At 36.8% G+C, this 25,749-nt stretch overlaps 1 protein-coding gene across 8 annotated transcripts in view; it reads left to right on the forward strand.

The window, feature by feature from the left end:
* The window catches only part of OSBPL3 (oxysterol binding protein like 3), a 94,697-nt gene that overhangs the window by 58,533 nt on the left and 10,415 nt on the right, over positions 1-25,749 (forward strand). For 7 of the 8 annotated variants that reach the window (XM_051774918.1, XM_051774913.1, XM_051774911.1 and 4 more), the window contains 14 exons: positions 7-133; positions 966-1,069; positions 1,218-1,310; positions 1,918-2,074; positions 4,549-4,679; positions 7,459-7,566; positions 10,364-10,498; positions 11,030-11,123; positions 14,123-14,373; positions 16,188-16,325; positions 18,957-19,020; positions 21,963-22,041; positions 24,171-24,315; positions 25,551-25,695. In XM_051774918.1, the coding sequence (XP_051630878.1) occupies positions 7-133; positions 966-1,069; positions 1,218-1,310; positions 1,918-2,074; positions 4,549-4,679; positions 7,459-7,566; positions 10,364-10,498; positions 11,030-11,123; positions 14,123-14,373; positions 16,188-16,325; positions 18,957-19,020; positions 21,963-22,041; positions 24,171-24,315; positions 25,551-25,695 (1,771 nt within the window). The remainder of the gene's footprint in view (positions 1-6; positions 134-965; positions 1,070-1,217; positions 1,311-1,917; positions 2,075-4,548; positions 4,680-7,458; positions 7,567-10,363; positions 10,499-11,029; positions 11,124-14,122; positions 14,374-16,187; positions 16,326-18,956; positions 19,021-21,962; positions 22,042-24,170; positions 24,316-25,550; positions 25,696-25,749) is intronic. The other variant, XM_051774919.1, reaches the window with a different exon arrangement.

Raw genomic sequence — 25,749 nt, forward strand, 5'->3', positions numbered from 1 at the left:
GAACAGACAGGCAGCTTGACCAAACAGAATTCAATGTCAACTGGAGGTAACTTGTCATTTTCCTTTTCAAGTAATGAGTCCAGGATTTCCTCTTGGCTACAGTCTTCTGAAGAGATGGAAAAATGCTCAAGAGGTAATGATATTTGAAGGAAAGTGAAAGTAGCCTAATATTTCCCCTAGTTTTTCTTAACAACAAAAGTATTATACCGTAATTCATCATTACTGTTAGAGTTTTCTCTCAAACTGGAGGGAGGAAAGAGATGGTCATTGATTAGTGGCTACTCAGTTGTTTGCAAAAGGACTAGTAATTTTGGATGTGGATGTATCAGTTGTGGACACCTCTTCAAGAAACCTATATATTTCAATACATTTTCCTTTATACAGGAGAATCACATTCAGTCGTAAGATTTGAACTTCCTTAGGCTGGGTATTCAAAAAAGGGAAGCATCAAAATCTAATAATTTAAAAAGCATTAATTCTTTGTACTTCAAAGTCACCTTCTGCTTTCATTCTTTCCTAAGAGCAAGAAGATCTTTCTCATGCTGTTAGTGTCTGTGTGATATTTATTTGTTGTATTTCTGCCTACACTGAACTTCATCTCAAATACAGAAGAGCCTCACCTCTAGCTCTGAATGTACTTGAAGACTGTGTCATTGTTACCCTCACCATGAGGAGCTTTGACAAGTCCCAAATTGCAGTAATTATCACATTATTCTCATTTTTCTGCAACTAACTGGGAAAAAATACCATGATCATTACACATACTATATAGATGCATTTCACTATTTTGAATTTAAACCTGAAGATAGTACACAATCTTTTTATCCATCAGTCTAATCCTGTGCTTTACTCAGTGAATAACTTATGCTAGGTACAATCAAAATAGGACTAACCTACAAAGAAAAAAAATTGTCAGTGTGTCTGTTACTTTAGGGCAACTGAAAATATTCTTTTGTTCTAAACAGACCTCTCCAACTGTCACACATATTTACTGGAAATGAACCAGCTGTTACAGAGCATGGATGTTCTTCACAGGACGTATTCAGCGCCTGCTATAAATGCTATGCAGGTTTGTTGTTTAGAAACAAAAGCAAAAAGCATATTCCCTTACAGTTCAAAAATCCAACCCTTATCCTAAAGAATCAAGTTATTTCTTCCTTAGCTCTGTTAGATATATGGCAATCTGTATTGTTTTTTGTCCTGTGTGTTGTGAAAAGGTTGGACCTTTTGAAAGCCCAAAGAAGGAAAAGAGAACACACAGGAGGTGGCGATCCAGAGTTGTTGGGAAAGAAGCTAAAGGAACATTACAGGTAACTTCAGTCCTTCCAGGGGCTCATCTTCCTCCAAACCTTATTGATCACTTCTTGGCATGACCTGTTTAGGAAATACGAATCCTTTCCAAGTAGTGTCCTGTGCTAGCTCATTTTAAGTGGTAATATACCTTACAAAACACAAATATGTTGTCCTTGATATCTACAATAGGGTCTGTCCTGTTACCTTCAGGAGACTGGCCATGTTTTTTTTACCCATGTTTTCAGTCTGTCTCCAATATGGGGGGCTGTGCTGGTGGGTTTTTTTAATCAGTACGGATTTTTAAAATTCTCTAGATAGTTTTGTACACATTTGCATCCAGAGGCCATGTGATTAGATACTTACAGGTGGGGGGAATAATACAGCATATGTTACAACTCTCGGTGGACTTGGTTTTTTGAGTTTTGCCAATTATCCCATTATGGTATATTGGGCAAAGCTGTAGCTCTGGTTTCATTTGCCAGGTGTCATCCATTCCAAGCTTACTGGTAATTGACAGTAATTATTTCATTTTTTTGTCTCCAACATGTAACCCAGGTGGGTACAATAAAACAAAATTTTCTTTACAGTTTATAAAAATACCACAAATTACCATCCTCCTTACAGGTGCCTTCAGTATTTTCTGCCCCTATGAGACTGCATGCTTCCAATCCAAACTTATCTACAATAGATTTTGTAGAGGAGAAAAATTACTCTGATGGCTCTGAAACATCATCAGAATTTACAAAAATGCAAGAGGACTTATTTCAAGTTGCACATAAAGGTAAATGAAATTGTCTTCCGTATATGGTTTTATATCATCACAATTTAAATAATGGTGTGACTTCTGAGAATGCTTCCTGTTTAATGTTTAGAAAATGCAGAAAACACCCTTTAATTTCCTTTAGGAATTGCAAATGTTGAACTTGTGGGTCACTTAAAAAAGGTGGCTTAATCATCGTTTTTGATTGATTTTGTTTTTTAATTAATAGAGGACAGCCCTTTTTTTATGTGCTAAAAACCTAGTTGTTTGTTTGTGGTTTTTTGTGTTTGTTTTTTTTTTTCCAAGAGGTAAAATACCTAAAATCAATTGCTAGAAACACTACAGAAGATTATACTCTTTTTGTGTTAGAAACACAACAGAAGATTATACTCTTTGTGTTAGAAACACAACAGAAGATTATACTCTTTCGTGTTTGCACGCATATGTGTCCATATGAGCACATGTATGTTTCTATATTCGGTGTGCTTCACTGTATTTCAGAGTCAACATTTGTTGATGATGCAAGGGTTGCTATGGTAGTAACCTATTTTTAGTGAATAAGAAGAGTAAAATCATGCAAAGCAGCCAGAAGGGGAGCTTGACTAGAAATATTTCTTCCCTCAAAATCATTTTTCATTAGCAATGCTTTGCTCCATCACCCTCGCACCAGAAGCATTTTTATTATTTAAGTAATCTTGATGAGGAAGGCACTTAAGCATTTATAGCTGAAAGGCTTTTGGAAGTATTGGCTTTGTCCCCTTTGGCACACGATAATGGTTGATGTTATCAATAAGCACTCTCTGCTTGTTTTCCCCTCTGGTGCTGATATATCTTGATTCTGTTATGCAGGGAATGTATCTAAGTAGTAAACTTGATAAAGTCAATTATTGTCAAAAGTAATGTATGTTTTCCAAAAAAAGAAGAGAAATGGGGGTGGGGTGCAGTTGGAGAAGTTGCTGTTAAGCAGAGCAAAGAAATCACCTATTCAAGATCATCTTACCAGAAATGTCCATGTTGGAAATTTTGGTTATATTGATCCACGCATTAGAAGGGACAATTAACTTGGTACTATTTACTGCAGTATCAATTTACTAAGAGGACAAAGAATTTTTTTCCAAAGTTACTTTATAGCACACCCATTCCAAAGATAATAGCGAAGAAACCATTTGCTTCAGCTTTTTGATACAAATTAAATAAAATGTAACATTGTTTAGTATGTAATGATACTTGAAAATTAAAGTTAGTATACCACATATTACATGGTATTTAAGGTCACTGAAGATTCTGGTCATGTTATCTATGTATGAAAGCCTAACAGAATAGATCATAGTGGATATATCTCCCTCCCCACCGCCTGTGATACTGTTAAAGATTTCTTTGGATAGTATGAGAATTAGCTTTGGTAATGGTTTGCAGTGTTGGAACATACTTTAATTTTTTAGAAGACTAAACTGGGTTACATAACTTATTAACGAAGTAGTGATGATTCAGGTTAACTCAGAGTGGATGATTAGAAGAGAGGAGTATCAGGGATTTCTTGATCATTGCTCTTTTCACACATCCATGCCCAGATTTTTTACCCTAATTTCCCTGTAAATGGGCTAATTTTTGCATGGGCAGTTTTCATGATAGTATTACAGGGCTTGATTAGACCCTCAGAAATCCTCTGATACTCCAGCTAATTGAATGTTGAAAACCTACATAAATAAATATTGCTCAAATAATGTTTTTATTTCTTGTGGTTAAAGAGAAGATTAAATGTCTTAAGGGTAAAAAAAAAAACTTTAAAAAGTGTATTTTCCCTCTAAAAATCCAATGATTTTAAAATTGCATGATCTGTTGTCTGATTTAAACATATCAGGCTGGTGGTAGTGCCTCAGGAAGGAGTAGAAGTAGCAGCATAACATGCATATCATTCAGGCTCTGACCTTTTGAGTCACTAAATCATCTAACAAGCTGAAATTTCTTTGTTACAGAAAGAGATAACAAAACTCAACACCACAGTTGACTTGCAGGGAAACTACTAACCCTATAGCTGTGGCACAATACGTGTTACAGCTGCTTTTTTTGATTACTTTTTTTCCTACTTAATTTTTTTTCTTTCGTCTCTTCTTCTCCCCCACTGGAATTTATAAAGGAATGTGGAATAGAATCATGACCATCTGAAGATTCAAGCTAATTGGGGAACAAAAGCAAGTGAAGAGCAGATGTGGTTAGTTAGCTTTGTTGCCATCTGTCACAAATAATCAGAGTAATTTTGACTGTGGCTAATATAGTCAACACAGTAGCATTCACCATAAACATTTCTCCTACTAAAAATCTACCCTATAACCTTGATTAATATTACTTGTTTTTAGTAACCCACCCTGGATCTCTCAACCTAAATTCTTGTTTCTGTCACCATAAACAATGTTTTATTTAAGTTTTACGTAATTAGTACGCATACAATTGGTAGCAGCTGTTTTTAACTGTCACTTTTTACAAAATGGTTCTAGTTTACTTCACCTTGAGGTCAGCTTTCAGCACCATATCTACTGAGAGAGAAAAGCTGAAGCAGATGCTGGAGAACGATGCATCTTCATCTCCATCTGCACAAATAGTGGGCTTGAAGAATGCCTTATCATCTGTAAGTGACATGCTGAAATTCACTGAGCTTCATTGTCATCAGATACTACTTTTAAATTTTATAGTAGATAATTTCTGATTCTTTGGTGTCTATTCTGTGCTAGAACGTGCAGAATTTAATCACAGCAAGTTCTACATATGGTGTTTTTCAAAGACTCTTTCCTAAATGTTAAAGGTATTGTCAAACTATTGAAGTTTGAGAGGTGGATTGATAAAGGTATACAGTATAATCTGTATCATTTGGTGTTAAGAATCAGAGGGTTGCTCTGTGACTATGAGTCTACTTTCTTTCTAAACATTCACTGTTTAATCACCAAGTTCTGGTAGCTTGCAGGTTTCCTTTTCCTTTTCTTTACCTAAACAGCACTTGAGTGTTCACTGTATGACCTGGCATAAAGTAAAGGTGAGAGTGGCTGAAAGCACTCTGCTGTCCCTTCTAATGCACGAGAGCTTCACCATGCTGCACCAAGACACTGCAAAGCAAATTCTAGTACAACTTGTTTACACTGACTTCCAACGTTAATTATCTCTTAGTCCTCTAATAGCAGCGATGGAGCTGGTAGGGCAGAGTTCTAAATGACAAAAGATTGTGCTTGTTAAAAAAAGGGAGAGGGGGAGTGTTTGGCTAGTGTGCTTTGTGTAATTGTTTGAGACCAGAACTTTGAGATTGGTCATGTTTCGGTATGTCTACTGAAGAGTAATCTGATTTCAGGGCAATGAAGGCCATCATTACTATGGCCTTAAAATTTCAGTGTTTATTGCAAATACCGCATCAGAGGCAGGGGAGACTCTCTGACACTAATCAGTGTGATGTAGATCATCTTAGAGTTATTTCAGTATGAAAACTTCCCTTTGCTTTACAAAAGCTACATGTGGTTATAGTTTTTTAACATACCTCTTTGCCTAGACCTTTAAAGGCCATGATGTCTTCATAGCATTTAGAGAAAACTGAAGCCTGGTGCATAATAACTATACTCGTTCACTTGCACTTCTTTGGTTTTGGCTTTCAGATGTTCCTCTTTTGATATTTGAATAGGTGACTTTTATTTTCCAGGGTTATTTGCCTACCATTTTATATCAAAAAATCAGTTTTAAGATTGCTGAACTCAGTGAACACTCAGTTTAGCATGAATTATTTTGGGGTTTTAGGCAGTGAGATTCTGTTGTCCATCTTCATCCTGTACATGTCTTTTAAAAGTAATTCTTTTAGGTCTTATCTGATACTTAAAAAACCTTTTGTAGCCAATCCAGAAGTCATCTGTGAACCTTGGCAGTTTCAGCAGAGGTTAACGCCTCTGAGGGCCTGCAGATCTGCAAAGCCATGATGCCAAAAGAAATGTTCTCACCCTGTACAGCAGAGATCCTATAGGTGAAAGGAATAAGCTTCATTTGGAAACATAGGAAAGATGGATATGATAAACTTGACATATTTTGAAGACTTCCTTGCGAGAGAGTCCTGTGTTGATGACTTTGACTTCATGTTTGTTGTTGTTCATTTTATTTGTTTTCTGTACAGGAGAAACAAAAAATCAGACTCACAGGTTTAAAGCTATCAAACATAGCTCTGTTTTGCTCTCATCAGCCTGGCAGGGGAAAAGTGAACAGATTTAAAGTGGATAAAACACCACAAAATTAGCATCTCTGGCTGTGCTTCTCCCTAATTAAGATAGTATCCTTGACCTACACACAATCTGAGAAAAGCAAATACAGAATGAGAATAAATACAGTATTTTTGGTTTTGGGAGAGGAAGAAGACAGCAGAAGGAAGAAAACATTCTGTAGCAAACAATGAAAATGGGAAGATGCTATTATGGGGCAGCTGTGTAAATTGTTTTGCACTTACCTGATGCTGTGGGTATAACACAGTGCTGAACGCTTGATGCAGAAGTGCTAAACACCTGTATGGCAAATTCAGCCCACATATAGTTAAAACCAGAAATTATTTTCTTCCCTCCATCATCACTTTGAGCTTACTTGTCTTTCCTGCCCCCAAGGTGATTTTCAACAAAAAGCACTTCCAAAATCAGAAGTATCTGTGGGATAACACGGATGTGTAAACAGCAGGGTTCTCCATGTCCTGGTATTGATTAAGATCACTGAGTCTTCAGTGTTGTTCCAAAATTAGTAACCCAGTCTTTTATTTCAGATATTTTCATTGCAGGCAGGGTTGCACTCTCTTCCTACAAGTCTACTTTAGTTGACATTTGTCCATCAGATGCACCCATTATGAATAAATAACATGTAACAAGCATGAGTTTGCAGTAGAGGCTTTTTATTCTGATCATTGTTATTATAATCTGATAGGACATGAATTGTACCTGTACCTGTGAGAATTTAAGTCTTATTTCTCTGTCAGTGGAAGGCAAAGGGAACTGTCAGTATGGGAAAATCAAATGGTTTTGGATGTGGTAAAAACTAATGTTGAGAGAGGCTTGGCTGGAAATGGAGGTGAAGGAAGGGAGCTTGAAAAGAAAAAAGATGCACAAAATTAATTTATAACTTAAGAAATCAGCTTGCAAACCTTGAAATATCCCTACCATCTCTGACTTTTTTTTTCCACTTGTGTGTCTTTTCCCTCACACTGAACAAAAATAGTTTTGAGAGATAACAAGTAAGGTTTGAAGAATTTAAGGTAAATGATTTGCTGAATTGGTAAAAAATGATGTGGTGGTGTTTTATACTGCACTTTAAATACTCTTTACCCCTGTTTACCCAATAAACCCACATTTGAGTTAGTTGAGAGAACTTTATATCCCCAATATCTTTGTTAAATATTCCAGGCAATAGCACAAAATACAGATCTTAAAGACCGGTTACGCAGAATACATGCCGAATCTATGATCCTTGATTCAGCATCTAATGCAAAATCAAGTCCAGATTTGGTGAAGGTGGGTATGGATTTCCTCTTTCAGTGATGTCTGTTCCTCAAGCCCCTACATCTAGATAGTGCTGCATAGCTGCATCTCGTCCTTTCTTGATGTCTCCCCTGTGGTGTATTGTGTTAGCAAATCGAGTCTGCTTTTGTGGTTGTGAGTCATGTCTGATGATGCGTTGTGTGATATTTGATTTCAAAGACTTTCCTTGTGAGCAGGTTTCCTGAGCACACCTTCCGTTGCCTTTTGCTACTGGTTCCTGGTGTTCTCCCTCACCTCCTGCCTGCTTCTCATTCAGCATGAACAGAGCTGCCACTTTGTTACCCTCATGCTGCTGTTTCTATGGCCCTTAGTCCCTTGTTAACTTTCAAGTTCTGTAGACCTTTTGTTGACTGTTGAAGTATTGTTAACCCAGAATGTTGGCTACTGGTGTGGATCGTGTAAGGTTTAGAACACTTTTTAGACATTTCCATGAAAGGATCAAAGTTAATTGGACATACAAGAGCTCTTTCCACCATTTAGTTTTCTTTTTGTGAAGGCAGGAAGTCTTCTATATATCCAGTTAGCCACTTTGAGATGCACTGATGTCCAGACAGTCTTCTGTCTCGCTGCAGAATGCATGTGGATATGGTGTAATTAAAAGTCATAAGATCTAAGTGTTAATGGTGTTAGTGAGGGAAGCCAGAACAGTGTTATTTCTGATGGATTTTCCTATATGTTAACTCATACAGAAACCTCTGCTGCGCTTGTAGTATAAATCTTCCATTAGAACTTGAGTGGATGTAATGCTGGGGGTTTTATATAACTAATTATTTCCTTTTCTTTTTAAAGACAGTTTAGTCATTCCATCTGTTCACTTCTGGCTTAGTTCTGTTTCAGTGGAGCTGTGTGTTGGTCATATTTAGCTGTTCAGTTTTTTGGGTTTTCTTCCTTAAGGTAGTTGATCATTCTAATGCCTTTTGCTTTTAATCCCATGAGAATTTGAACAACACTTAAACTGCTATCCAGAAAAGCATTAATGCACTGTTATTTAATTTCAGGAGTTCTTTATTTTCTTATTTAGTGGACGTCCTTGCAGTGACAATGGATTATTTCTGAAACCTGTTCTGTGCACTATACACACATAGAGACATACATGACAGAAACAGATTTCAGAAAGTCCTTAGAGGTTTCATTCACAAATTCCCTCTGGCAAGGTTTGGGATGGAACTTAAAGATAAAATCACTTATACTGGAGAAGTTTAATTTTAAAATTGTTTGAGGACTGTGATACAGTAGTGCTGCTCTGAGGAAGACAGGGTCACTGCACAAAACTTGTTACTAAATGATGCATCAGGTGCTATGATTGACCTGTGAAAATTGAAGCAGTGTAAGATAGTATCTCAAGCCTTTGCATAAAGGAAAAGTTTAGTTTGTCTGTTGGGTAGTTTAATTGTAATTCATCATGCCAGAGTGGGAACATGGAAGAAGACAACCTGAAACTTATGTGTTAGATATAAAAACCTGCTGTTCTTTTATGAGTCTTTCCTGCTCACTTTCCTTCTCAGATTCAAAATAGTATTGGAAACAATCCCAGTAGCAATGCTTATATGTGTAAGATTTTTTTTTTTATTTTTTTTTTTTACTGGTAGGCTAGTGTAACTACCTTCCCACAGAAGAGACAATACTGAGGTTTCCTCTTTTTTTCCCTGCTGTATCAGAAGGGGTTTTTTTAAGTCTTTTGTATAGCAGTTTGGGTTTTTTCCATGTCACCACAATCAGCATGTGCTGAATAACGTTCCATACAATAGTAAAACCTACCAACAGAAAAGCTTTGAAAGAAGATTTGTCAGTTTGATTATAGATTTATCAGACTGTTCATTATGTTTTTCTGAAAATAAAATACTACAATTCCTGCAAAATTATGATAGAGCAGTCATGGTTACATGTTAGTAAAGCGCCTCATGCCGAAAAGCAGCTAATACAGTCCTTTGGGCCAGCTTCCTTTGTATTGGTGGAGTTATCAGGAAAAACAATAGTGCTCAGTGTTCTCCAACTTTTTTACTGTATCCACAGAATGAGCCAAGTCTCACTGGTCACCTCACCTTTGCTAGGCCACACTTTGGAACTTCGCTTACCCCAATCTGTAGAGCTTCTATGGGAGGAGTTATCAAGATCTCTGTGGCAGAGATTGTGCCTCCAGCAGCAAAAGCAATTCCGCTTCTATGGTTTTGATAGTGTGTTGGTTTTGGATAACATGGGAGATATCTCTGGCGTGGATATAAAGGAAAACTTTCCAAAGAACAACATAGAAAATTAGTGAAGAAAAAGAGCTAGGAAAACACTCTATTATAAAGAAAGCAACTTTACCCCTCTGAATTTTGTACACCATGGTACTGCAGGCTTTGCAATAAGCAAGGCTTAGGGAGGAAAAGACTGATTCATTTGCCAAGATCAGAAAGGAGCGTGAATCTAGGATGTAATATAAAGATGTGGGAGTTTTGTCCTTTTGTGGGCTTTTTGATGATACACTTGTATATATCTGGCTAAATCATTAAAATAGCAAAACATTTTGACATGCAGCACATAACTGATTTACTGAATAGGCATTGCTTTTTTTGCCTTCTTTTTTCCTTCTTCTCTTTGATTTGTTTTACTTTGGTCTTAAATCCCTCTTTGAAACACATGTTACCTTTCACTTAAATTGGAGAGGAGCACGTGCAATCTTCTCCCAGTGTTTTACAGCCCTTCAAGTTATGTGATTGTGGAATTGCATGCATAAATGTTGTTTGTGGTACTTCCCCTCTCAAAATTTTTTATTTCTTTTAAACAGGAAAATTCAAGAGAAGAAGGCAGAGGTCTTGTTCACCAGGTCTCCAATGAAAGCAGACTGTCTATAGCTGACTCTCTCACAGAATTTTTTGATGCACAGGAAGTCCTACTGTCTGCTAGTTCTTCAGAAAATGAGGTCTGAGCAATAAGATGGATATCATTCTGATGTAGTTTCTTATCTGCTAATTGACATGTAGTCTTTCTGAGTGCCAACTGTACATTAGAATTCCAGAAAATTTGAATTTTCAAAACATTTGGAAAGTAATATGCCATTTGTGTTTATTTTCTGTCATTGTCTCTTCACAGTAAGTGTAGCAATTATTATGGAGAACTCTTATATACACATTGAGGCAGATGGCAATTAGGTAGCTACTATGCAGATACTGCATATACTGTATTGTCTGCCTTCAGTCATTATACAGGTGCTTAGGGAGTCACATCACAGAAATAGTTATTCATAGCTGTCCTATTCAGTTGAATTTTCAATGATGATGATATCTCCTAAACTCAGTGGTGTCTTCTTAGGGGTTTGTAGCATTTTTCTGTAGTACTGAAAATGGTTCAAATATATTAAAACGATAATTGCAGTGGACAGTAACAATTTTCTCATGCATATGGGGTTATTTTAATGAATGAATATAATCTTGCTTTTTTCCTCCACACTCAGGTATCCGATGATGACTCGTATGTAAGTGATATCAGTGATAATGTCTCAGAAGATAACCTAAGCAATGACATGGAGAATGAAAGACAAACTTTAGGTAAGTTCAGTTTTTTCTTACACCACGTTTTGAGAATTTTCTTTGTTTCTGTTTGGTTGGGATACTTTTTTTCTTCTCTTACTAGATAATTAGGTATTATAGGTTTTGAGATGTAAACAGCCTGTGTTTTTTCTCTTTAGCCTCAGATTTTTTTTGAACAGCAGATTCTGGCTAAACTGTTTAACAGGGCCTGGCTACCGTTGATTAAGCAGGATAGTGGTTCTGTATCAGCAGGAAAACACTTATTTTCTTGACTTGTTTGGTGCAGCTCCCACTCCCTCTCAGTTTCACATGGCCACAGGATTTTTCAAAGTAGCAAGGCCTAACTGATTTTTTTTTTCAAAAAGTAATTTTCTTCTTGTCACACTGTTTTTTCAGTCTGCAATTTAACAACCCCATTCAGAATTGTGTTGTTTTAGCAGAACTCATGTTTAAAGGAATGTGAGAATAATTGCACACTGGCAGGCCTAGTGCATGTTTTAATCATGATAGTCTTGTTAGTACATATGCTAATTTAATTGTCTTTCAAATTAGAAAGAGATTCAAAAAAAGAGGGAGAAGAATTGATCATAACAAACTGATCAGCTTTGTGCCTTGAACTCCTTTCAGCTAACCACAATGTTCTTCCCACTCTAACAATGTATTTTTATCTTCAAAACTGCTGAACACTGATTTCTCACTAGCAACTGTTTCCTAATCATCTCCAAGGACCCGTAGATCCCTGTGAACCTGGGTAGTTTGATATGCCTGGAGAATTGTTGTATTTTGTAACTGTTCAAAAATGAAGAGTTTGTTGTTTGTTTTTTGGGTTTTTTTTGTAAGATAGGAAAGAATACAGATTTATTTCATATCATGATCAGGACCTTAGAAAACTGTACTGGTGTGACTGTTCATCTTCTTGTAACAAAGGCTGTCACTGAAGCTCCTCCATATCAGCAGTACCTCCGCGTGCTTCTGGTACCTGCTATTTCTGTGCTTTGGGCAGCCTGCCACTGCCATTAATAGAAAACTGAGTGTCTTTTTTCTACAGGGCTTTAGCTGCACCATAAATTGTGTGATTATGGTAAAATCCTCTGACCACTGTAAGGTAGAAGGTCAGACCAGATGTTGATAATGGTCCAGTTTGACCTTAAAGGTCACCGAGTCTAGCTGGAAGTCAGATGTACCAATCTCCTTAAGTATTGATGCTGTCTATTTGTCACAACTCTTGCAAACCAGAACTGCAGAGGCTTTTCTGTAATGGGGGGTGGGCAAATTTCAGTGTATAGAAAATTTGGTATCTGAATATCTTAGTTCTTACTCTACTCTGTTTTTTCACCATTTTACCCCAATTAATGGGCTACTGCAGAATATGTAAATAAGTCAGTTAGTAACCAGAATCTCATTTCTGGGATCCCTTTGTAATCAAGGATAAATCTTTAGCATTTACCTCCTTCTCCAGGTATCTCCTCATTCCTGAGGTATCTAAGGGAACATCCTTGTTTTTGACCTCTTCTGATATTAAATAAATTCTTCCAATAGGGAAGTATAGGAGCCAATCTTTTAATTCTCAACAGTATAATTGTTTCAGATAGATTTTTTGATTCATAGTGCCCATGCCATTTTTATGCAAAAATAAAGATACAGGCAAGGGACTGCAAATAGTTCACCTGTCCTTTTTACAGTAACTCAACCACATAAGCTATTAGGACTGCTAGTTTGCAAGTGGCAGGAAAGATGGAAACTTCTTTCTCAAAATTTTGAGGCTGCTGATTACACTTTAAAATCTCCATGTGAGGTGTGGGCTAGCAGGCACAGAGAAGCTTGTCCTTGGGGTTATCTGTCACTGCTGGAAGCACTGCTGACACCATGCTTATGTCAGTGGAACAGCAGAAGAAATGCTTTTTGAAATTGTGCTTTTAAGGGCAGGGATGCTTTGGGCATGTGCAGCACAGAAGAGATGTGCTGCCCAGTGTGGTTTTAATTCCTTTGAGACAAAGCTGTGTGAGGAAAGCCAGGAAAGGATGGGGGTCGACAGACGGAGGCTATGCCCGAAGGTCTCCAAACAGTAAGTGATTCTAAGGCAGCAACTTACTAGGTGCTCCTAAGGGTGTGTAAAGATAAAATATGTTCCTGTAGTGGCAAACACATTCCTCTCTGAAACGAAAGTGATGTACAGCTAAGCAATGTAATCACTTCAGACTAGTGCCTGTTGCAGAAGCTTGTAGCTCTATTTGGATCCTGCTACAAATCATTTCATGGCACACTTAGAACTGTTTATCGTGTTCCAATGGCCTTGATGTAGCAACACAGACTTCAGATTTTCATTTCAAGGACTCTTGACTCAAGTATTTTTATTTTTTTTATCTTTAGCAAACCCACAGCTCCACAGTTTCCTCAGCTTTTCCACCTTTAAAACACATCATTTCTCCATCACTGTATGGGCGTATCTCAAAGCTAACGTCACTAAAAAAGTTTAAATGCTATAGGAACACTGTGGAAAAGTCTGCATGTAAATTTGTGTGCAGTAAATTTCCCTGGTAGGAGTATGCAAAAAAGTAGGAAAAGATCAGTAGGAGTTGTTATTATCCCTAAATCTGTAAGTTACATCTCGCCTTCTGAGAAGTGTCAATTTAATTGAAGCTCTGTCAAGGAAGGAGGTTTTATGTCCCTCAAACAGATAGGAATCCATCTCTGTTACAAATAAAATGGTTACAATATTTACTCTTTCAAATTCAATGGAAAGTCTGAGTCTTTTCTTACATCCTTTAAGGGAAAGGAAGGTAATTTTTTTACTCATCTTTTGTACCTGGCATTTACCTCAGTTAAAATACATAAAATCCTGTTCTTAATTTTGTCATTTTTATAACAGGCTATCTTCAAACCACAAGTGAAATACTTGAATGAATTGTGGGTGGAAGGAAGTTTTGACAGAAGAAAAGATGGTTGCATTTCAATGTATGTGTGCAAGGGGGATGAAACTAAGTGTGAATTGACTTGTTCTGCCACTTCCTTTTCAGACTGTATTTCTGAAAGTGGAATTGGATGCAATTCTAAACGGAGAACATGTTTACCAGCCCCATGTCCTAATACGAGTAACATCAGCCTATGGAATATCCTGAGAAACAACATTGGAAAGGATCTCTCCAAAGTGGCCATGCCTGTTGAATTAAATGAACCACTAAACACCCTTCAGCGTCTCTGCGAGGAGCTGGAGTACAGTGAACTACTGGATAAAGCAGCGCACACACCGAACCCCTTTGAACGGATGGTAAATATGTTACTCCAAATACTTGGTAACATTCAATATAATTGCAATAGAGTAAATATAAAAGCAGTGCTAAAGAAATGAAGATGTTCGGTTGCATTTTTCTGTTTCTCTCAGCTGAGAGAGGCAAACTCTCCAAATATGTGCCTGTACATATTTACATAGCCACTGCTTTTGACTCCTCTACATCATTTCTGTTGCCTTTTCAGGAAGCCTCTCTTTTCTCAAGTACCTTGCTGTTCTGCAAGTTTAAACAGAAAAGGAGCTTACTTCTGTTTTGCAGCTCTTGCTCTGTAAGATTAAAAATTTACAGCAAAAAGGGAGGAGAGGATTGAGTATAAAAACTGCAATTTCTCTTTTTTCAAGAGTGTCTGATCTGGTAACACATTTGTACATAGAGGATGCTGGATCTTCCAGCCCTACAAAACTGTGATATCTCTGTATTAAATAAATGAGCTCAATATTTTTTATGAACTGGTTTTCTGAAGTTTTGAGGTTGATCCAAAATGTTCAGGATCTCAAAACCAGGCAATACGATTGTATGTTGGGTACAATAATGGTGTCATCTTCTGCCAGTGCAGAACTCTCTGAATTCTGCACTTGAAAAGAACAAAAGAAAAATGCATTTCAGTTGTTCTGCTTCCAGGTGTACAAGATCTACTTAATATGTAAGCCCATAAATAAAGGATTAGAAACTCCCTAAATTCTCTGAAAAGGAAGATAAAGATTTTCCCATAAACTGAATTAAGCTTTTTCAACTCAATATATCCTATCTTAAAATAAGGTTATAAATGAATGTAAATAGTCACGTTACAAATACTTTCTGAAAAGCCTCTTGCCTCATTCTGACAGTCTCAAGGGTTACAATTTAGGGTTTGTTCCCAGGGTGTGGCTGTTCACCGGGGTTTTCCAGTCCATAGTTTTTGTTCTCTTGAGAACATATGCTAACAGGAAAAGGAAATGAGCAGTAGTTTTTCATAGGGGAGCGAAAAGAAGCTTTTTCCCAAGCGTCTGGAAATTACATCAGAAAGGAGTAATCTTTGCCTTTGAGAAATTCCTGAGGCAAAATTATCTCTGGATGTTGTATGGTAATTGCAATAGTTCATAAAAGAGGCTTTCTTAAGTGGATTTGGTTTCTGAAACTGTGAAAGGAGAACATCTACACCTTCATAAGATGAGGAAAAGGAAATGAAAGCAGAAAAATAGTACAAAAAAGACTTGAATGAAACAACCCCAAATTCTAAACCCTCATGTTTAGAAGGAATTGTACTTGAGCTGACTTGGGTTACCTGTGTCTCAGTCCTAGTCAAGAACAGTTTCATGATTAAGTCATAGCACACAGTAGATAAAAGATAATTTAATTCAAACTGCCTTAGAAATAGCAAGCTTGGTGAAAATTCATCCAATGCTTCCTGTGCCATGTTTAGATAAAGGATAGCTGGTAGATCTATGGAATCACAGACTATAACTATAAAAGTCAGTTATTATACAAAATCTAACAGTGATTTTTAAGGTTACTGCTTTGAGCTCTGTTGCAGAATGCTTAACTGTTTCAAACACTTTTCAGAAATGCTTTTTTCGATTGACGAGATTTGCAGTGTCTGACACTAATAATTCCATTCCTGGACTGTTGACTGACTCTCTGAAAACTGAATAATTCTCTGATGTGTGAACTAGGGCTTAACTTGCAGGAGACATGCTTGTGTATAGTTTTGCAAATGATGGGAAAAATACAGAATCCGATGTTAGGATAACTTCTTTTTTTTTCATTTCTGTCATAAATTAGTTAATCAAAATGCAAAACATGTTCTTCCCAGGTGTATATAGCTGCATTTGCAGTCTCTGCGTATGCATCCAGTTACTACCGAGCTGGAAGTAAGCCATTTAATCCTGTACTTGGAGAAACCTATGAATGTATCCGTGAAGATAAGGGTTTCCAGTTCTTTGCAGAACAGGTATTGTATGCTGCAACCCCTAGAATTGCTACTTGATACGTTGCATCATTCTAAATGTGTTTCTGGAATCCCCTGGAATTAATAGCAAAATACAAAATTACTTTACATAACCTGAGCCCAGCAAAAATCAAGGGATGTTGCTGAATTATAAATGAAGGAAATTGTTTTTTTGAGGAAAGTCTGCTAAGTCTGGCATGGAACGTGACAACCAACAGCTGACACTCAAGAAGCAAAGGCTGGCAGGCTGCCTGCTCCAGTAACTAGATAACTTGGTTAAGTAGAGTGCAATTCCTCATGCTGAAATCTGATCAGGACTGCAACAAGCATTTACATTCTTGCCATTTTCTTTTGTGTGTGATCATTACAAATACTGTATCTTCAGCTATTTAATATCATCTTTTATAACAAATATATCCCTTGTGTGAGTCAATCAACCACAAGTATTTTCTACGGCACCATAAATATTTCTTCTTCCTCTACAAATACTTTTGTAGGCTAAGCCTTTCACATCTGGTACCACAACTGAGTAGGTGAAAGATGTATACAGCCCATCATGGTCTGAGTGTTTATGAAGATAATTCCTCAGTAGGAGAATAATTGTTAAGTATGGATGAAAAATATTAAATTTAAACAAGCCAAGTTACCAAAATTGCTAAGCTTGAAACATATGTTAAAGAGGTATAAAACTTAAATATCTGGTGCCAAGGAAAGTAAGAATGACTGAAAGGTGTCTAATTCTGTCTAGACATAACAAAAAAAGTGCATTGTGCAGAGGTGTACAACCCAGAAATTTGATCAGAGAAAGACTTCTAAGAGCCTTTATGAAATGGAAAGTATTTTTGACCAGCTCTGAAGGTACAGCATTTTGCACAATATGTTGTAGAGCTGACAAAAAGGAGTACTCTGTGGTGTTTCCTTGGTCTCAGGAAATGCCACAAGCAAGAGCAAAAATAAGGAGAGGGGAAAAAAAACATTCAAAGCACAAATCAAATTTAAAGTTCAAGCAGTGTATCTGGTTCTTCACTGTGCTACTTCAGTAGTAAGATTACATGCATAGAGCACTGCAGTTACCAGTGTAACATCAAATTGGAGTAACAAAGGTGAAAATGGTTGATACTACTCTTAGCATTACACTGAATTAAAAGGAGAAATTTTCACCTGAATTTTGGATAAATCAGTACGAAGGCTACTTTTTATAAGCAGGATTTTTAATACATGAGAAGGCTTGGGCTGTATTGTTCTAATACGTGAAATAAGTGATGTGAGTTTATAGAGTGGTAAAGTTACTGTAAGAGTATGTGGTAGATAAATATTAGGAAGGGAGGAAATAAATTTCATGCAGCCTTTGCATCAGGAGCAGTTGCTTATTGCTTATGCAATACATAATTTTTTAGTATGGATAATATGTAATCCATAGAATAGACAAAATGTATAAAATAACAAAGATTCTGATCTATTACTAGAGTGAGTTTAGAATAACTCCTCTTAGCACCATGACCTTACTCTGGAATTATAACAGTTTAAGTGAGAGCCAAGTTTAACCCATGTATTATAGTGACATCTGGGGTTAATCTAGGTACAGTATGTAAGAATGAGTGATGCTCTTGGTGGATTAGGCCATAGCTGAGAGTAATTAGTACTTTTATCTTTCTTTTTAAACCAAGTAGAGGATTTCAATAAATAACTGGAAGCCTGTGGAAAAAATGCTCAATAACGGATTTGCAAAGTGAGTAACAAAGAAGAAAGTAAAACTGCATTTGAGCCATGTAGGTGGTTAAGAAATTAAATTCATAGTGGGAAATAGCAATTTGACTTGAAAATAGAGTTGCCCAAAGGACTATAGGCATCAAAGTGCTGGTCCTGATCTGTTGTTAGTGTTCAGCCAGAGGGGAGAATTCTAAGGCAAGGAGTAGTGGCTGCTTTCACTTTGTGGAGTTTTTTTGTTTACTATTGCATTTGAATAGTCTGCATTGTGTATTTGTTTATTTACTCTCAGTCCTTGCTTTGCTCTTTTGGTGGTTGCCCTAATTCATGTACAGCCATCACCCAAAGCTGATGAAATGCAGTGTACCTGGTTAGAGTTTTGCAGTAGAAACACCTGGGGTGTCACTACTGCAGTGGAAGGGGTTGCTGGATGGAATTCTGTGGCTTGATTTCTCCACCTGTGGCCCCCTCAGAGATGCTGATTGCTGTCTCCTCCCTCATAGTCAGGGATTTGTGGTTATTTACTGTACAGAAGCTTTAGGCCCTTTGTTGTGTGTGGGTTTTTTGTTTGTTTGTTTTAATTTGTCTGTGTGCTCAAAGTGTGGCTTAATCTATTAAGAGGTCCTAAGGGTAAATTATCACCTTACAAACAATGTATAAAATATATAGCTAGATTTTCATTCAAACAAAATTCACAGGCCTTTTAAAATAAGTGTTTCCCATTTCTTTCAAGGCTTCTTAAGCCTCAGTACCTTATTAATCTCACTGCCTCCCCCTTCAGGGCACAACTGGAAAGGGAAAGTAAATGTTCAAATTGTAAATGCCGTATGGGAGTGAAAGGGGAAAACACCAAAAAACACAAACCAAAATGACAGTTCAAGGGTTAATATGTTCATCTTTTTTTTCCCCCCTTTTATGTCTTGTTAGGTCAGTCACCATCCACCTATTTCTGCATGCCATGCTGAATCTGTGAATTTTGCTTTTTGGCAAGGTAACTCTTCAGTCTCTCATTTACTTTTATAGTGTTCATAATATTTTCATTTTATGTCTAACACAAAATATGCAGAAATTAGGAAAATTTGAAATTCCTTCTTTAAGTGTATTAGAATGCCTTTAAGAAATGCTAACCTATACTTACTTGCATGCTTCTTACTTGGATTTTCTGCTATTATAAAAAAGTTCAAAGTGTTTTGGTTTGGTTTTTTATATATAACATTGATTATTCTTTTAATGTAAAAATGTCTGCAGTTCTTAAAAATCAGGGGGTTTTGGATGTGTGTGTGTTTTTTTTTAGTAAAGAAGAATTGTACCTCAAGCTATTTATAAAACAAACAATCTAGAAGACAGCATGAAAAAACCTACAAGTTAAATCCTGAACCTTGGCAAATCTTGTAAACCTGTTCTGAAAGTAATTCTCAAAAATGGGCTTAACAGCAAGGGAAAATACATTTACATGCTGGCATTATTACAGTATGTAAGATTTTGTGCTGTGTAACTCCTAACATTGTTTCAAAAGACGTGTGTTGAAGCTTTGTTTGCTGTGTAATGCTGGTGAAGATGTCAGCCAGTAATAGTACCTTGTGTGGTTAGATAATTTTGGAGTGTACACAAAACATAACTATGCCTTTTAACTCAGTTAAAATCCTTCACCTAGAGGTTTGTCAATTCACAATGTAGCCATATTATAATCTTTTTTTTTATGATTGACTCTGCTGACTTGATTATAGTTATTACAGATGTAGCCATAAAGAACAGAAATTGGAACCCATTAGCCTGAGTTTTATTATTCCATGTAATTCTTTGCTTTGTAAGCAAATACAGAGACACAAGAATCCTTTTGTTAGCCAAAAAGCTAAGATGACCAAAAATATATTCAGTAACTGAATACTGTATAAATAAGACTAGATAGCAGCCTGTCTTAATAAAAATAGATGAGACTGATTTGTTTAACAAATCTTGACAACTGTTATCACTCAAATATTTTAACACTTCCGTTTAGAGAAAAAAGGTCTGCTGTAATAATGAGAGCTGAGAATCTGTTTAATGAGAAAGAGTCTGAGATTTGGTCTTGATGAGCACTTGAGAATCAATCAGGGTACAGTAGGGTTTAGGTTTTCTTGTTTGTTATGTTTTTGAATGCGGCTAGCTGAGCTTACCGGAGGTCTAGACAGTGACTTTTTTCCATAGCAAAGGCAATTTTTAAATGCTGTGACCTCTTGTAATGGGGTTATATTAACTTATGTGTAGAAAGATTGACATCAAGTTAATCATAAAGGCAGCTTGTCAGTGAGTTTAGTTCTTTCTGTATGCAAAGATCTTTTCACTTGCTGTATTACCTTCTCAGCTGAAAAGGAGAGAGTACTCAGCAACATTGCCAGAGTAGTGCTGTCATCCCACCAGAAACAGACCTTAGTTCATGTGTTTCAATATCAATAAACCTCTTGATCATTTCTAGTGAACTAGAAGACTGAGTTCTGACAGGGACAGATATTTTGGAAGTAGCTTTTCATGACTTAGGAAGCTGACTCTGCAAAACAGTGTCGACACATGAGCAATGGAAATTAAGTTCCAGCTATTACAACATCTGTGCCTGAATTAGTCTGAGCATATCTTTGAAATAACACTTTGCTTTTCTCTGCTGTCGTAAAATTCTTGCATGATCAAGTTGCACGCTGGTTCCCAAGATGTCTCCCACATACTGATCACTGTGGGACAGCTTTGCCATCTGTGAGAACATAGAATGTGAAACAGTCTGGTAATGCATTTAAACTGTTAAACTCAGCAGGGTTTGCTGGTTTGTTCTTTCTCTTCCATCCCACTGCAGAAGAGAGAAAGCTAGTACAGAATTCAGCTCAACAATGTCATACTCTAGGTAGTGTTGGACCTGTTATAGGGCGGTGTAGGAATCACAACAGAATCGCTGTCACTGAAGATGCTGACTAAGCATCAAACTTCAAAACAGAAAAAAACCCAAAAGGTCCTTCTCTCAACTGATAAGAAAAGGTTCAATTTTTTTTCCATTCTGCCTTATGTCCCATTCCAGTCTTTGCAATGGTAGTCAGCTTGGTGTGGTTCAGTCATCACTTGTACATATATACTTGGCAGATATGTAATCTCCTAACTGTGGTTTGAGCATCTATCTCACAGCCACCATAACAGCTTCCCCCCAGAATTGCATGGGAAACAGTGTTTCATTTTCCTTATGCTAGAACTAACATCTTTTTGAGACTAGAGTTGAATTTTCCCCTCTTTTTCAGATTGTGTAGGAAATGGAGTTCCTGGTGTCTGATATAGGAAAGGTACTATTCCCTTGAGCTCTGAAGTTATTATGGAAGTTACTATCTGATTATCTAGCCCAGTTTAACTCTAAACCCCTTTTGCCATGCTTCTCTATGTTTCTTTCTCCTCCAGGTGTTTTTGCTCAATAAATTTGGTTAAACTTGCATTGAGTTTTCTTATCTTTTGGGTTTTTTTTTTAAGAAATGATGTGACTTGGACGTCTTTCTGTGATTCAGTCAAGATTTTAAAAGGACAGTTAAACTTACAGAGGAAGTTAGACTAAATCCCTCTGTAATTTTGTGATTCTGCTTTTGTTTTTGAAAATGTCTGCATTCATTCACTAACAACTGAATTGTAGACAAGTATATGCTGCCTATAGCTTTTCAAATTCCTTTCTTTTGAAAGAGTTTTTGAGAGGACTTTAAACATCTGTTACTTTGCTATTTTAATAATAATATAATGAAAATCAAACAAAACAAGCAAACAACAAAAAACCCAACAACCAATGTTCGAAGGTCCGCAGCATTCTTTGAGCACTTATGTTGCACTTTGTTATTTTGAATTTCTTGACAATAAAATAGAACTCAGGAACAGACTGATTCATCCATGCCTATGACTAAACCTATCTTTTATTTTTTCTTCTTCCTGTTTCAGATGTAAGATGGAAAAACAAATTCTGGGGAAAGTCCATGGAAATTGTTCCAGTTGGTACAACACATGTAACTCTTCCAGCGTAAGTGCTGCAGTTGTGCATTGCTGTTCACACATAGGCACAGATGTGCTTGCACACGCTGAAGCCACATTTATCCAGATGAAAACAAGCTCTGCTGTGCTTTGTTAGACTTTTAGAAGAACTGGTGACTATGATTTAATTTAAAAAGAAAAGGGGGGAAAGGGGAAGAAGAAGAACCCCACCAAACCAAAACCAGAAGCATAAATCAGAAGCACTAACTCTTCCAAAAGTTGTAACAAACATTGAAAAAAGAATCACTACTGTGTGCCTTGAAAAAAGAAAAGTTGGTATTTTCATACTTCAGTTGAATTTCAACCTTTATGCATTTTAAAGTCACAGAGGAAAACTGCTTGGTAGAGGAAGCTACAAATTATTTTGCTTGAATATGCGTTTGGGGGAATGGATGTTGTTGTTGTTCCTGTCTTTGTACCTATATTTGTATGGACCTTGACACCATGGGGTCCTGGACTGTAGGTGAGGTCAACAGCCATCACCACTGCAGAAATAATTATTGTAGGTGATAAATAGAACCAGTTACATATCTGGTATTTATTATCCGAGGAAGTAAGCGACCACTGTAGTTAAGTGTTGAGTATAGTTTTTTGTTTTGTTTTGTTTGTGGTTTTGTTTGGTTGGGTTTTTTTAATAAAAATCTGCAATGTTCCTATGCTGGCTTGTCAAACTGCCCATTATTGATCAACAATTAAAATCCCTTAAAATTTGGCCTATATCTATCATGTTTGCAGAACCAGAGATCTAAAGGTTGAGTAATGTTCCAATTAAATCTGCTTTCCAAAGAAAGAGTACAAAATTAATTATTTTACCAGTTTAAAAAAAAGGAATTAAAATAGTTCAAGAACGTAGCACTCATCAAACTAAGGGACTAAGCATGCATTTTTCTTTAAGTGGATAAAATTGTGATATCATAAGATGATATCCAAAAGATAATGTATAAACCATGTTATGTTCATAGCAGCTAGCCTAAGTTGTGGAATGAAAGGTTTTTAGGATGTGAATGAGGGTTCAGAAGCAAGATAACTAATATTAGAACTCATAATGGGCTGATGAACTGGAAAACAATTTGATTTATATGTGATCTCCATGTGCTGGTTTCTATCCCTGTGTATTTGATATAGAATTAGGTACAGAAAAGGTGCTAAGGCTATAGGGAAAAATAAAGCATTAGTATTAAGGTTAATTTTGGAGCAATTACAGTTATTTAGCATTTGTGATAGACCATGTGACCTGCATAGTTAGGGGCAGAAAAACAAGTTACTGTGGGGTAAATTGGTCACGTATCTGCTGGTCTGTAAAAACTGTCTTTGTGTGTGTGCTCTTATAAAGCAGTAAGTGAAAGCAAGGGATGAACAGGAGGTAAGGACAGATTCCAATATCTCCATGGAATGTGTGTGAAGCAGTTGCTATGGGGAAACTGGTGCTTTCTAAGTTTATCCTTTACCTTACCAGTAGTGGCTTGGCCATTCGTACCCAGAACAAATTGTAGAATATGTCTTCATGAAACTTCCCTCGATGTTTTATAAAGCTGTTTTATAAGAACACCTACTTCTTTAATAAAAGGTAGAATGTTGTGTTACCTTATTGGCATGTGTTCATCTCTCCCTGTCTGCTATCTTCCAGTGTGCAACTGCATCTTGAAGTAGCTGGTGAGAAGTTTTGCTCTTGCCTAAAGCAAAAACATAGGCTCAGCCTTGAGAGCTTGAGCCAAGCTCATCCCACTCACTAAGTTGTCAGATGACTCTGGTGGCCCATGTCCTTGTGTTTTCCGTTGTCACTGTGTTACAAGCTGTGAAATGGGCATTTCAGACAGTAGAAGCCATTAGAATGATTTCTTTTGGAAACTTAAAACTGGTAAAGAAGGATAAGTAAATTGAGAGAAATCTGAATTCAAGACCAAAGTTTATAGCAGATGCAAAAAAGGTTTTGTGGGAGACAGGATTGCTGTCATAGGGTTTGTTTTGAGAAGGTGTGGAACAAGAAAATGAGGCATTCCAGGAAAAAAAAATGTATTTTGAGTTTCTTTAATTAAGTTTTCTGCAAATATTTTCACAAGTTTATGAGCTCATTTGAGCATGACACATGATTTTTCTTGTGTGTATTTTTCCTTACAGTTTTAAAGACCATTTTGCATGGAACAAGGTGACATCTTGCATCCATAACATCTTAAGTGGGCAGAGATGGATTGAACACTATGGAGAGATCATCATCAAAAATCTTAATGATGACACTTGCCACTGCAAACTGACTTTCATAAAGGTAACCACAGCAATGTTGGCAGTGTCTTTTCTAACAGACAGAGCAGTGGGTGGATATGCTCTCTGATGAAGCTCAGTACTACTGTTTACAAGCTGTAATTACTTGTGATTCTGAGCAACTTTAACTCTGAAGGAATTGCCGTTTACTAGGCAGAGCCTGACAAGAAAGAGAAACAATAGCTTTCTCAGGTGATTTCACTGGCATTAGGGAAAAGTATGGAGAAAGGAAAGGAAGAAATATCATGAAAAACTTACTCTCAGTTTGATGGGAGACATAGGTACAAACTGTCTGCTGACAGTGGTTTACCTCCTGCTAACCCTCTGGCATGTGCTGTGGTTGTATTCATTCAACAGCTGTAGGTTATGGTGTTACTCAAAGCTTTTTCTTCACTACAAGGCCTCAAGATACAACTTCTTCAGGAATTGTCCTTAGAACTGAAATCAAATTTGGGTTTTGGTAATAGATGTCTTCTTCTCCTTCTTAATAAAGGAAATTGATGAAAATACAAAGCAGTGCTAAAATTTCTAACCCGAGAAATAGTTTTGCAAAGCATGCTAGGAGACTTACCTTAACCTGCATTTTCTGTGTCTGATTGCTGGAGAAAGGCTGTGCTTTACACAGAACAGACCATACAGATACAAGGAATTACTTCAGTGTACCTATGCAGCATGGTGCTCAGCAGCAGGAGGAAAGTTTTCTTATTTGTTTTCCTGAATATCTAGTGCTTTCTAAGAAGCATTAGGGTGATTATTTTTTTCAAACACTTATTTGAAAATACTGTAATGTAGTTTCAGAGCTGCAGTAGATGTTTAGAGTTCAAATTTTAAAGACTGAGAGCCTACAAATCTCACGCTTTTGATACTGTAAATTGTCTAAATGGAAGATTAAAGTATCAGTTCCTTCTCTTCCTCTTCTGCAAATTTGGGGAAGATGTAGATAACTAAGTCGTGAGTCCGTGTCAACTGTCATTGGGCAAAATTCAAGATCAGCTATGCTTTGCATAGTACTGTCCCTTAAAAAGTTAAACCACATAAATATGATTGTCAATGTTAGTATTTTAATAAGCTGATTAATAGTAATAACAGCAGTTGTTTGCATATGATATTTTAATGCACACCTAAATTAATAGTTTTAATTTCAGAAAACTGCTCTACAGCATGGTGCTACTGGCATGGCAAAATGAACCACACTTGGGCTCTTATGCACCTTTTTTCCCTCGTTCCTTTTAATTCTAGGCGAAGTATTGGAATCCAAATGCACATGAGATTGAAGGCAGTGTCATGGATAAAGCTGGGAAAGTTGTGCATCGACTCTTTGGGAAGTGGCATGAAAGTTTATACTGTGGAACAACTTCATCTTCAAACTGCATATGGAGAGCAAGTTAGTGATCAGAACAGCTGTTGTACAGGAACTGAGATCTGCTTGAGAAGGAAC

This window comes from Manacus candei, unplaced genomic scaffold (genome assembly GCF_025592945.1).
Source record: "Manacus candei isolate 608988 ecotype Guabito, Panama unplaced genomic scaffold, ASM2559294v1 h1tg000237l, whole genome shotgun sequence".
In the NCBI taxonomy this organism is placed as follows: Eukaryota; Metazoa; Chordata; class Aves; order Passeriformes; family Pipridae; genus Manacus; species Manacus candei.